We start from the raw sequence: 13501 nt of genomic DNA, 5'->3' as shown, positions 1-13501 counted from the left end.
TGTCTGCACTGACATTTCATCATGACTGATCCATTTTCCCTCTCAGCCCCAATCTCTTGCCTTCTTCCTGTGTCCCTTCATGCCCTGACTAATCAAGAATCTAACAATCTCAGCCTTAAATATATGACTAGGCCAGTGGCAACAAATTCCACAGATTCAACACTCTCTGGCTAAAGAAATTCCTCCTCATCTCCATTCTAAAAGGACGCCCCTCTATTCTGAGGCTATGTCCTCTGGTCTTGGACTCCCCCACCATAGGAAAAAATCCTCTACATATCCACTCTATCGAGGCTTTTCACCATTCAATAGTTTTATTGAGGTCACCCCTTATTCTTCTGAATTCCAGTGGGCAGAAACCGAGAGCCATGAAACACTCTTCATGGAGTAAGCCTTCCAATCCTGGAAAAATTTTCATGAACCTCCTTTGAACCCTCTCCAATGTCAGCACATCAGTTCTTAGATAAGGGGCCCAAAACTGCTCACAATATTTCAGTCCTGACGAAGGGTCTCGGCCCGAAACGTTGACTGCTCATTTCAACAGATGCTGCCCAACCTGCTGAGTTCATCCAGCTTGTTTGTACGTGTTTATTAGCTCACAATATTCCAAGTGAGGCCTCACCAGTGCATTATAAAGCCTCAACATTGCATCCTTGCTTTTATATTCCAGTCCTTATGAAATGAATGCAAATATTGCAATTGCCTTCCTCACCACGGACTCAACCTGCAAATGAACCTTGTCCCAAGTCTCCCTGCACCTCAGATTTTGGAATTTTCTCTCCATTTAGAAAATTCTCCATTCTCTTTCATTCCTTCTAACAAAGTGCATGACCGTACACTTCCCAACCCTGTATTCCGTCTGCCACTTCTTTGCCCACTCTCATGGCAGCATGGATAACTTCATTCACCTCAGCACTGAACTGATTCCACAACCTATGGACTAACTTTCAAGGACTCTACAACTGATATTCAAAGTAATACTTATTTATTAATATTTTTTGCACAGTTTGTCTTCTTTTACACATTGGTTGTTTGTCAGTCTTTGTGTGTAGTTTTTCATTGATTCTATTGTAGTTCTTTGTCCTATTGTGAAAGTCTGTAAGAAAATCAATCTCAAGGAGTAGATGATACTTTGTAATATATTTACTCGGAACTATGAATTTACTGTGAACAGTGAATAACAAATTCCTCTCTACTTCTACAGTCAATCAAACCTCTGAATTTGCTTTGCACCTACTCTGGCCTAGAGTGCAACACCCCCTCCTTTGTTATTGCATTAGTTTGTTTATTTATTTATATTTATTTTTGTTTTTATTTATCGGGATACAGCATAGAATCGGCCCTTTTGGCCCTCGGAGCTGCACTGCCCAGCATTCCCCCAATTTAAACTTATGCATGCGCTCTTCCCTTCTCTCCAGCTTCCAACCCATCTCTGAGAAAACCTGCCCCCTCCAGTCCAACAGGGACACTGAGGTTATCTAACGCAGCCAGTGCCAATGGCACTATATAAATGCACACCATTGTTGCTGTATCATAATGAGAGGTCCAGGTTTTGAAATTATTGCTCTGCCTGACACGGCCAGGAAATAGCAAAGGCTGCCCTTGAGACTTAGTTGAGAGTTACAGAGAATTTCTTGTACAGAGAAGCTTTGAAAGCACTGCCCAGCCCTCTCTGGTAAAGTGAGGAATAGGCTACACACACAAAATGCTGGAGGAACTCAGCAGCTCAGGCAACATCTATAGAGAGGAATAAACAGTTCACATTTCGGACCAAGACCCTTCATCGGGGTTGGAAAGGAAGACAGCAGAAGCAGAAGTGAAAAGGTGGGAGGAGGGGGAGAAGCACAAGGAGTATCAGCTTTTAGTCATCCCACACCCCCACCTTCTCATTAGAAGTGAAAGAGAATGTGAGGGGCAACATTATTACATAGCACGTGGTAGGTGCCGGCTGCCAGACAAAGTGTTTGTGGTAGCTACATTAGATATGTGTGCACAGCTATATAAATGACAGGAGTTTCGAGGGAAATAGACCAAGTGCTGCAACATGGGATTAGCTAAACCATAAGACAAAGAATCAAAATTAGGCCATTCAGCCCATCGAATCTGCTGATTTATTATCCCTCTCACCCCATTCTCCTGCCTTCACCCCGTAACCTTTGACATCCTGACTAATCAAGAACCTGTCAACCTTTGCTTTAAGTGTACTCAATGACGACCTCCACAGCCATCTGTGCCGATGAATTCCACAGATCCACCACTCTCTGGCTGAAGAAATTCCTCCTTATCTTTGTTCTAAATGGATGGCCCTTTGCTCCTAGATTCCCCCACTACAGGAAACATCCACTCCATGTCCACTCTGTCGAGGCCTTTCAACATTTGATGGGTTTCTAAGAGATTTCCCACTCATCCTGTTAAACTCCAGTGACTACAGGCCCAGAGCCATCAAATGCTCATCTTTATATAGAATATAGCTTATATAGCTATATTAAACGTATCTTGTAGACAAGTACAGGCTGAAAGCCTTTTTCCATGTTCTACCACTCTGGAATTGAGAGAAAAGGAATTGAGACGCAAAAAGCTATTGACACTGGAATACTGGGCAAAAATAAAAACAAGTTATAAACAATAGACAATAGGTGCAGAAGTAAACCATTCGGCCCCTTGAGTCTGCACCGCCATTTTGAGATCATGGCTGATCATTCACTACCCAGTCCCTGCCTTGTCCCCATATCCCTTGATTCCCCTATCCATCAGATATCTATCTAGCTCCTTCTTGAAAGCATCCAGAGAATTGGCCTCCAAGTTGCTGGAGGAACTCAGCAAAAGGCAAATGGAGTCAGCTGCGAATGGGAAGGATGAAGACAGCGACAGAGGTCTGAGCATTTTGCATCAAAATCCCAGAGACTCCATCTGCTCCCTTTTGCTCTCCTTATCTGTCTTAACTTATCAGCCTTCAGCCCCAGCACCAACTCCACCCATAGAACACTACAGCACAGAAGACAGGCCATTCGGCCCTTCTGGTCTGTGCCAAAACTTTATTCCCCTAGTCCCATTGACCTGCACCCAGTCCATAACCCTCCAGACCTCTCCCATCCATGTATCCATCCAATTTATTCTTAAAACTTAAGAGTGAGCCCACATTTACCACGTCAGGTGGCAGCTCATTCAACACTCCCACCACTCTCCGAGTGAAGAAATTCCCCCTAAACCTTTCCCCTTTCACCCTAAAGCCATGCCTCTCGTATATATCTCTCCTAATCTAAGTGGAAAGAGCCTACTCGCATTCATGCTGAATATACCCCTCATAATTTTTTAAACCTCTATCAAATTCCCCCCTCATTCTTCTACGTTCCAAGGAATAAAGTCCTAACCTGTTCAATCTTTCATCTAACTCAACTCCTGAAGACCTGGGAACATCCTAGTGAATCTTCTCTGCACTCTTTCAATCTTACTGACATCCTTCCTATGGTTAGGTGACCAGAACTGCACAGAATACTCCAAAATTGGCCTCACCAATGCCTCACCATAACATCCGAAATCCTATACTGTACTCAGTACTTTGATTTATGAATGTCAGGATGCCAAAAGCCTTCTTTACAACCCTTTCTACCTGTGATGCCACTTCGGCCCTTCAAGCCTGCACCGCCATTCAGTATGATCATGGCTGATCATCCAACTCAGAACCCTGTACCTTCCTTCTCTCCATACTCCCTGATCCCTTCAGCCACAAGGGCCATATCTAACTTCCTCTTAAATATAGCCAACGAACTGGCCTCAACTGTTTCCTGTGGCAGAGAATTCCAAGATTCACTTTCAGGAATTATGTATATAAACTCACAGATCCCTTTGTCCCTCCACACTCCTCAGTGCCCTACCATTTACTGTGTATATCCTACCTTGATTTGTCCTTCCAAAATGCAACACCTCACACTTGTCTGCATTAAATTCCATCTGCCATTTTTCAGCCCATTTTTCCAGTCGGTCCAGATCCTTCTGCAAGCTTTGATAGCCTTCCTCGCTGTCCACAACGCCTCCAATCTTAATGTCATCAGCAAACTTGCTGATCCAATTTACCACATTATCATCTAGATCATTGATAACAATGGTCCCAGCACAGATCCCTGAGGCATACCACTAATCACAGGCCTCCAGTCTGAGAAGCAATCATCCACTACCACTCTGTCTTCTCCCACACAGCCAACTTCAAATCCAGTTTACAACCGCTGCATGGATACCAAGTGTCTGAACCTTCTGAACTCACCTCCCATGTGGGACCTTGTCAAAGGCCTTACTAAAGTCCATGTAGACAACATCCACAGCCTTTCCTTCATCTACTTTCTTGGTAACCTCCTCGAAAAACTCTACAAGATTCGTTAAACACAATCTACCATGCCGAAAGCCATGTTGACTATCCTTAATAAGCCCTTGGCTGTCCAAATATTTATATATCCAATCTCTCACAACACCTTTCAATAATTTACCTACTACTGATGTCAGGCTCACCAGCCTGTAATTACCTGGTTTACTTTTGAAGCCTTTTTTTTAAAACAACAGAACAACATGAGCTACCCTCCAATCTTCCGGCACCGCAACTATGGCTAAGGACATTTTAAATATTTCTGACAGGGCCCCTGCAATTTCTACACTAAATCTCTCTCAAGGTCCAAGGAAATATCATGTCAAGCCCGGGGGATTTATCTACCTTGATTCACTGTAAGGCAGCAAGCACCTCCTCCTCTTTAATCTCTATATGTTCCATGACACTACTGCTTATTTCCCTTCCTTCCATATACGCTATGCCAGTTTCCTGTGTAAATACTGATGCAAAAAAACACACATAGATGACCACTCTGATCTTCCAGGGGACCAATTTTGTCCCTTATTATCCTTTTACTCTTAATATACTTACAGAAACCCTTCGGGTTTACCTTCATATTATCTGCCTTCCTGATTTAGTATTTTCTTATGTTTTCTATACTCTTCAAGTACCTCATATTTTCCTTGTTGCCTATACCTACTATACACTTCTCTCATTTTCTTAACCAGAGTGCCAATATCCCTTGAAAACCAAGGTTCCCTATGCTTGTTAACTTTGCCTTTAATCCTTTAAACTCTGCACTCTCAAAACTCTGCCTTTAAAGGCCTTCCACTTACTGAACACATCCTTGCCAGAAAACAACTTATCCCAATCCACTCTTCCTAGATCCTTTCTCTTTTCCACAAAATTGGCCCTTCTCCAATTTAGAACCTCAACTCAAGGACCAGACTTATCTTGATCCATGAAACTAACAATATTATGGTCACTGGACCCAAAATGTTCACCTACGCATACTTCTATCATACTTCTGCCACCCCTCCCCAGAGCAAATGTTCCATATCCAAGACCCTTTCACAGATCGACCATCTATAGCCTTTCCTGTGGAATATTGCTGTGTGTGACCTTTTTCTGTTTTTCAACAAAGACAAGTCCCCAGTATTTCAACAGCCAGAAATTACATGTCAAGGACTAGAGGAAATTAACTTAAGGTGAGAGGGAGAAGTTTAAAAGAGATGTATGGGGCAAGATACTTTTATATAAAATGTGGGTACATGAAATGTGCTGCCAGGGGTAGTGATGGAAGATGTTACAATACTGGCATTTAAGAGGCTTTTAGATAGGCACATGAACATACAGGAGATGAAGGGACATGGATCACACGCAAACAGAAGAGATGTTGTTTAATCCAGCATTATGCTTAGTGCAGACATTGTGGGTTGAATTTTCTGTATTGTTCTATCTTCTATTTGAGATATAAGACTTTCAGAGGTTGTAAGAAGCTCCACATAAATGCTGAAAGACAATCTTTCATTTCTCCTTCTAGAAGACAATCTTTCATTTCTCCCCTATGCAGAACAGATGTTTTCAGAATGAGCCAGCTCCTGACAGGTTATTCTGAAGACTTGCTCACACCTGGGTCCAATGCTGGAACCATGGCTTCATCCACATATAGGGCAAGAAGTCCCTGACTGTCATGAGTCCTGGAGTCCTCTGTGGCTTGCCAGAGAACGTTGATCTTCTAGCTTTCAAAACACCATTTGCTATCCATCACCTTAACTAGGGCTGTTAAACTCTTGTACTTTCAGTTTAATCCTGTCAAGTTAATTGCAACTGGCATTTGTTTCTGGCAATCAATGATTATTTAAAAAGGACTCTCTTTAGATCCTTAGCAGAGTCATTGTGTTCGACAGAATGATTTGTCTCACAGAGTTGCTCAGTCGTTCCTCCAGGGCTCTGCTGGTATTCCTATGTCTTAACCTCTTTATAGGAATTCTGCCATTTTTCTGCACTTGGGACCAGTCCCATGAGTGCACACCATGACACTGACAGAGAGTGTGAACAGCAATTGAATTGGTGCCCAGACACAGGAGAAATATCCCTCAGACCCTTTGAACTGTGCTGAGTGAACTACGAGTCTAAGCCTTGAGCACAACTGTTAGGCATTAAGACATCACTCTGGGCAAAGGACAGGACTTGGCATGATGCCTTCAACAGTTCAATGGCTTGACAATCCATATACAGGCTCAAGGAGAGTGGCAAAAGATCCTCACAAAGACCAGTGCTTATAGTGGTCCAATTGTATCAAGGACAAAGAATAAGACAGTTCTTCATCCATTCCAGAATATCTCTCTGCTCTGAATTTCTACGATGAATGGGGCCGGAATTACTCAGAAAACAAGGATCTCTTCCAGGTGGTGTGAAAGGATTTGACTCCAACTCAGCAACTTTGCCCCTCATTGTTACCACAGCATCAAGACTAGGGTCACCTTTAGTGGGGTGAAACACCATAGGATCAGACACAACCATGACTGCACCTACACAGAGCAACTGACAAATACCATCTCAATAACTTCCTTCCACTCTGGTCTGTGGGTGATGAGGCCTTTCATGGATCCACAGACCCTTCAACAGATGGTGCAAGAGGTGTCAGACAGGGTGGGTGAGGTGTATGGGGGTGTGGGACAGGATGGGTGAGGGGTATAGGGGCTGTCAGACAGGGTGGGTGAAGTTTATAGGGGGTGTCGGACAGGGTGGGTAAGGTTTATAGGGGGTGTCGGACAGGATGCATGAGGTGTATGGGGGTATCAGATAGGATGGGTGAGGTTTATAGGGGGTATCGGCCAGGGTGGGTGAGGTTTATAGTGGGTGTCGTGTCGGACGGCCTGGGTGAGGTATACAGGGTTTTCAGACAGGGTGCCTGAGGTGTATAGAAAGATTTCTGTCACACACCAATTTGCAACATCTCATCCACAATGGCTGTGAGCTTTGCCCCTAATCTACTCAGTTTTTATTTCTAAATTTGAGACTCAGTACAGCTCCTATGTCATATGTACATTTGTTTATGTTACCACAGTTTGTGACTGAATCAGCATATAGGAGGGAGATTGGAACCTTTCACTTAAAGTCAACAACACTGTGGAGTTGATTATTGACGACAGGATGAGGAAACTGGAATTCTATGATCTGGTCCCTATCAGAGGGTCAGTAGCTCCAAATTCCTTGTTGTTAACATTTCTGAGGATCTGTCCCAGCACAAACGTGTCATTGCGAAGGCACGAGAGCACCTCACTTTCTCTGAAGTTGGCACAGAATCAGTCCGTCACCAAACTCTTGGACAAACTTCTATATACGCTCAGTAGAGAACATCTTAACTGCATGGTAGGAAACACCAATGCTGAGGAACAGAATATATGTAATTTATAGCATTTACATATGTATATTATCGCAATTTATAACATATTTATTGCACTGCTTTGCTGTCACAAAACAAATTTCACGACATATGTCTGTGAGACTAAATCTGATTCTGCCAACTGAGCACAGAGAGCCATGAAGAAGCAGTGGTAACGATGCCACCTTGTCCTTCTCTTGTTTCTTTTTGTATTTAAACAGTTGCTGCATTCCTGCTGTAAAGCAGTGGCGTACAAATACAAGCTTGCAACTTACACCAGTATCTGCATCATTAACGCCTTCTTCCATCTGATTGACATGTTTACTCTTGGTAAAGTTTGATGCTATTCAGGTCTGGTGACTGAGCTGCTCTCCTGTATCCCAACACACTCCCTTCGTTGCTACCACTCAAGTGAGGGAAGCAGTCTGTTCTTCAGTGCATTTAATCCAATGTCATGCTCCAGCCAAAGAGAAAATCATTCATTAATTGCAAGTATATAATTCCCCATTAATTTTGACATTTATTCATGTATTAATAAAGTATTTATTAATGTATTGATAAATTAATAATTTAATTCAACAATAAAATTATTTATAAATAATCGCTTCCATAATTTTTCTCAATATATTCCAATTTTGTGTTGATATCAAAGAGGAAATGACTTGTTAATACTAAGAGTAGATACTAACTTATCAATCAAAACATAAAGAAATAAATACATTTACAAATATATTTAACAACTTGCAGGTACCAAAGTATTGATTTATTTATTGGCTCACTTTTGCAAATATAAAGTATTAATTTATTTATTTATCACTTTAAGAATTTATTTATGAATTTAATAATTGCAAGTGCAAAGTCATTCCTATTCCATATTTTGGCCATTAAAGAGAAAACAAGTACAAAACATTATTGATCTATTTACTTATTTTTTAATTAATTTATTAATTGAAAGTACAAAATCTTTCAGAATTTATGCAATAAAATTTCATGTTACAAGGAGCTGTGGCTCAGGAAAGCAACATCCATCATTGGGGCCCCTCACCGTTTAGCCCATGCCCCTCTTCTTGCTGTTGCCATTGGGCAGGAGGCACAGGAGCCTCAGGTCCTACACCACCAGGTTCAGGAACAACTATTACCCCTCAAACATCAAAGTTCAAAGCAAATTTTAGTATCAAAGTGCATATAATACACCATATACAACTTGAGATTCATTTTCTCATGGGCACACTCAATAAATCTACAGAATAACCATAACAGACTTGATGAAAGATCACTCAACTAGGGTGCAAAAGACAACAAACTTCTCAAATACAAAAAGAGGAAATTATAATCATAAATGAATAAGCAATAAATTTTGAAAACATGAAATGAAGAGTCTTTGAAAGTGAATCCATTGTTTGTGGGAACATTTCAGTGACGGGGCAAGTGAAGTTATCCGCTCTGGTTCAAGAACCTGGTGGCTGAGAATCGATAACCGTTTGTGAACCTGATGGTGTGAGTCCTGAAGCTCCTGTACTTCTTCCCGATGGCAACAATGAGAAGAGAACATATCCTGGGTGGCAGGTGTCCCTGATGATGGGTGCTGCTTTCCGGTGACAGCATTTCACGTAGATGTGCTCAATGGTGGAAGGGCTTTACCCATGATGGAATGGGCTGTATCCACTACTTCTTATAGGATCTTAAACCATTGAATAACTTCACATTCCTGAACTAGCATAAGTAACTTAACTCACCTCAACTCTGAACTGCTTCCACAACCTATGGCTCACTTTCAAGGACTCTACAACTCATGTTCTCAGAAGCATCTATTTGCACATTTTTGTCTGTCTTTGTGTGCAGTTTTTCATTAACTCTATATCGTGTTTCTTTGTTCTACTGTGAATGCCTGAAAGAAAATCTATCTCAGAGTAGTACGTGGTGACATCTGTGTACTTTGATAATAAATTTACTTAGTAGGAACAAAATATATCTTTGGAAAGGGCCACGTTTACTATTTTCACCCTGAAGGACTGGCTGAAACCCTACGATTCCAGGCACTGATCAGAAGGGTACAATGCTACAATGTGTTCTCATCAAAGTACAAAAACTGTTGACAACAGCAAGACAAGGGGAACTTCCGTACTGAGTGTAATCCTGAGCAGTGTGTTGCAATCACTGCCAGCAGTGAACAGTTCAAAGGCCAACTACTGGGTACTTTGCTGATTGGACATAACCATCAAATTCCAGCAAAGGATCCAGCTGATTAATTAACTCCATGTACGAAATAATAATTTATTGATTTGTTTATTAAGTTTTTAGAGTGATAGAAAAGTACAGCACAGAAACAGGCCCTTCAGCCTATCAAGTCTATGCTGAAACCATTTAAACTGCCTACTCCCATCGACCTGTACCCCGACCATAGCCCTCCATATCCTTACCATCCACGTACCTATACAAACTTTGCTTAAACATTGAAATTGAGCTCGCAAGCACCACTTGTACTGGAAATTTATTGTACATTCTCACAACCCGAGTGAAGAAATTTTCCTTCATCTTCCCCTTAAACTTTTCACCTTTCATCCTTAACCCATGACCTCTGATTGCTGTCCCACCCAACCTCAATGGAAAAAGACTGCTTGCATTTACCCTATCTATACCCCTCAATTTAGTATACCTCTATCAAATCTGCCTTCAATCTTTGATGTTCTAAGGAATAAAGTCCTAACCTATTCAATCTTCCCTTGTAATTCAGGCCCACCAGAACTGGCAACATCCTTGTAAATTTTCTCTGTACTCTTTCAAACCTATTTACATCTTTCCCATTTAAATCTTTCCTTTAGATTTATTAATGTACTAATTGCTAGCACAAAATCTCTCAGTACAGTCCAATTTGATGTTGAGGCCATTGAGGAGCTGACTGTTTATTTAGAAAGCATTCCATGCTGTATTTAAAGCCAAGAAGGGTTTTGGAAGACAACAACTGTAATAGTAAGAGAAGACTTGGAAGTATGGATTTAACTGGAAAAAATCCTGGTACAGTAAAGGGTCTTGGTGCAAAATGTTGACCTTTCCATAGATACTGCCTGACCTGCAGAGTTCCTGCTGCATTTTGCTGATCATTTTTCAGCAACATTTTTGCAATCTGTAGGACTCTACATGCGTGCTGGAAGCAGAAGATTTAAAGGCTGGAGTTTGAAGGGCTGTGGGGCAAGATTAAGACATCAGACAATCTGGGGGATTCTTTAAGTGAAGGCACAGAGTTGTGATGGTCTGAACAGAGTCATGTATCATGGAAGTAGGTCCTTTGTCCCATCGAGCATGGGCTGCCCCTACACACAAGCCTGCATTAATTGCTCCACATTCCCAACTACTGCCCTCAGAACCTACCCCTGATTAACACACTACCAGCAATCTATAGCAATTAACCTGTTAAAACATAGACGTCTCTGCAATTGGGGATGAAAAAGGTGCCCCTGAGGGAAACATATGCAGTCACAATGGGAATGTGCAAACTCCGCACAGACAGCACCGGAGGTCAGGATCGAACCCAGACCTCTGTGTGAAGCAGCAGCATTATCAGTTTTATCACTGTAGTGTTCACTGTTCTACTTGAAATTGAGTTATCCACTGAATGAATAGCAATGGAATGATTTCTCATGCAGAATTTAATCGTGACCTCTCGCATTCCACAGATCTATTCCCAGGGACCCAGAAAGCTCTGAAACTTCTTGAAACTTCCAGCAGAACATTCAAATCCTCCCGTAAACAGATACTAATCTAGCTCCTCACTGCTGTGGGAGCTGCTGTTCGTGATACGACTTTATACCATGCCTTCTTGTTTACAAAAGTTTTTTTTATCCTAAGTTGTCCAATGTTCTTTTCACATGGGGGGGGTTTAATAGCAAAATTTCATAGTTGCAGAGGTCAGAAAGGAAGATTGAAAGTGATTGTCACCAAACAACAGGCTCACCTCTAAAATGGTACCAGTGTTGTTCTCTCCACAGGTGTCACCAGGTCTGTTTTCTCTTTTACTCGTTAAGTACAGGAATACAGCTCAGAAACAGGCCCTTCAGCCCAACCAGCTTGTGCCAACTAAAATGCCCAATTTTGCACATGTTTGCCCCATATCGCTCCTAACCTTCACTGTTGGTTAAATGCCCCATCAGGCTCAGGGTCAATAGGTTGATGGAGCAGCATCTTCAGAGGACACAGTGTACTCCCAGACTGCACCCACTGGCTGCCTATCCAGTGGAATTGTACTTCACCACTGGTTTTTCAGTGGATCTGTTGCCTCGGGACAGTTTCACCATTGCAGATATACCTCATTCTATCTAGTGGAGCTGTATTTTGTAGCCAATCTGTCCAGTGGACCACTTACAGTCTATACAGTGGACCAACACCTCACTCAGTAGAAGACCCTTTTCTGAAATTTGCAACCCTAATCCAACCACTTCCATCCCTATCACTACTACAGCCGCCACATTTCCACTTTATGCAAATAAACGCTGTGTTGAGTATTTTCCTATATAGAATTTGCGATCTAAAAAAAATCACACACAGAACCTTTCAATCATATATTTTTTTAAAATCTCACACACCCAAACACACACGGACCCTGCCAATTTGACCACAGCCCGACAGAATCTAAACATGAATCACAACCGATAGAAACCAGGGTCACTTAACCTCCTGTAGTCCACAAACTAACCAGCCACCCATTTCACCCCCTGCCCCTTCAAGGGGCCCTCTGAACGCACAGGATATTAGGGGTCTCTTGGTTAGAAATTCTGTTTTGCTGAGACCATTGAGGAAGGAGATTTTCCGTAAGAAATAACATATGCTCACGGGGTTTGACTGCCCCTGGTTTAAACACTCCAGGCTCGCTTTCAATCACAGTTCATAGAGGGAGAGAGGTTACTGGATTCTCACCTTCTGGATCGGCGGTCTGGGTCAGAGACTCAACCCAAAAGCAGAGCAAGACCAGCCCCACCGCTCGCATTCTCTTACAGATCGCAGGCTCTTTAATTCACGAGAATAAAGGCTCCCCGTCCAATTCAGCAAACGGCGCGCATCGGCCCCTGCTCCTTGAGGTCCCTCTACTTCCAATTCCGGCAAAACTTCACCAAATTTTTCCGGGACGTGGCGCGGGTCCCTTCGGCCGGAGACTCCGCACAACTCTCGCCCCAGCGGAGAACTACGTCCCACTGAAGTTTGTGTGGGAGGGGAAAGATGGGTGGACCCAACAAACAAAAAGTCAGGCTGCAACTTTCTTTAAAAAGTTAACAGTTCAGCATCTGTGCAAATTTAGAAGAGCTGATCCCAGAGTACTCGGAAAAAGCTGGATAAATATCCCATTTTTAAAATCTGATTTTAGCCAAAAGACCGAGAAGCGATAAATATCCCGAATGAATTCCAAAACCTGAGGCTCCACTCCTGCTGGCCTTTACAACCTGACCTCTGACGAGTTTCAACCACTCCTGATTCTGAACATCAACGCTTGGTTTGTTTTAAGAATCGCTCAACGAGCAATTCAACCTCCCGCCCCTCTCCGGTGAGAGGACTGCCCCTAACCGCACCAAGAGAGTCCACTCCCCACCACCCAGAATGGATTGATTGTTATGGTAGAAATCGGTATATGGCAGTTGTGGTATTTCAGCTCACGAACGCAGGCATCCGAACACAGAATTTAGACTGGTACAGTCCCTTCCCCAAACTCAGTAAACTTTCATCATCCACCACACATTTATATTGGAGTTAAAACGGAAAATGCTGGGGGGAAAAGTCCACAATTCACAGCCGTAGTGGACCAGAAA

The 13501-nt window shown here is 42.4% G+C and overlaps 1 protein-coding gene across 3 annotated transcripts in view; it reads right to left on the bottom strand.

Moving 5' to 3' along the window:
• The window catches only part of LOC132381545 (tyrosine-protein kinase receptor UFO), a 175344-nt gene extending 162218 nt beyond the window's left edge, over positions 1-13126 (bottom strand). For all 3 annotated transcript variants that reach the window (XM_059951043.1, XM_059951044.1, XM_059951045.1), the window contains exon 1: positions 12618-13126. In XM_059951043.1, coding sequence (XP_059807026.1) covers positions 12618-12687 — 70 coding nt within the window. In that variant the 5' untranslated portion in view covers positions 12688-13126. The remainder of the gene's footprint in view (positions 1-12617) is intronic.
• Positions 13127-13501: the final 375 nt, after the last annotated feature.

Source organism: Hypanus sabinus, chromosome 26 (assembly GCF_030144855.1).
Source record: "Hypanus sabinus isolate sHypSab1 chromosome 26, sHypSab1.hap1, whole genome shotgun sequence".
Taxonomy (NCBI): Eukaryota; Metazoa; Chordata; class Chondrichthyes; order Myliobatiformes; family Dasyatidae; genus Hypanus; species Hypanus sabinus.
The sequence above is the reverse complement of the archived record's forward strand: the minus strand, read 5'-3'. Positions and strand labels throughout refer to the sequence as shown.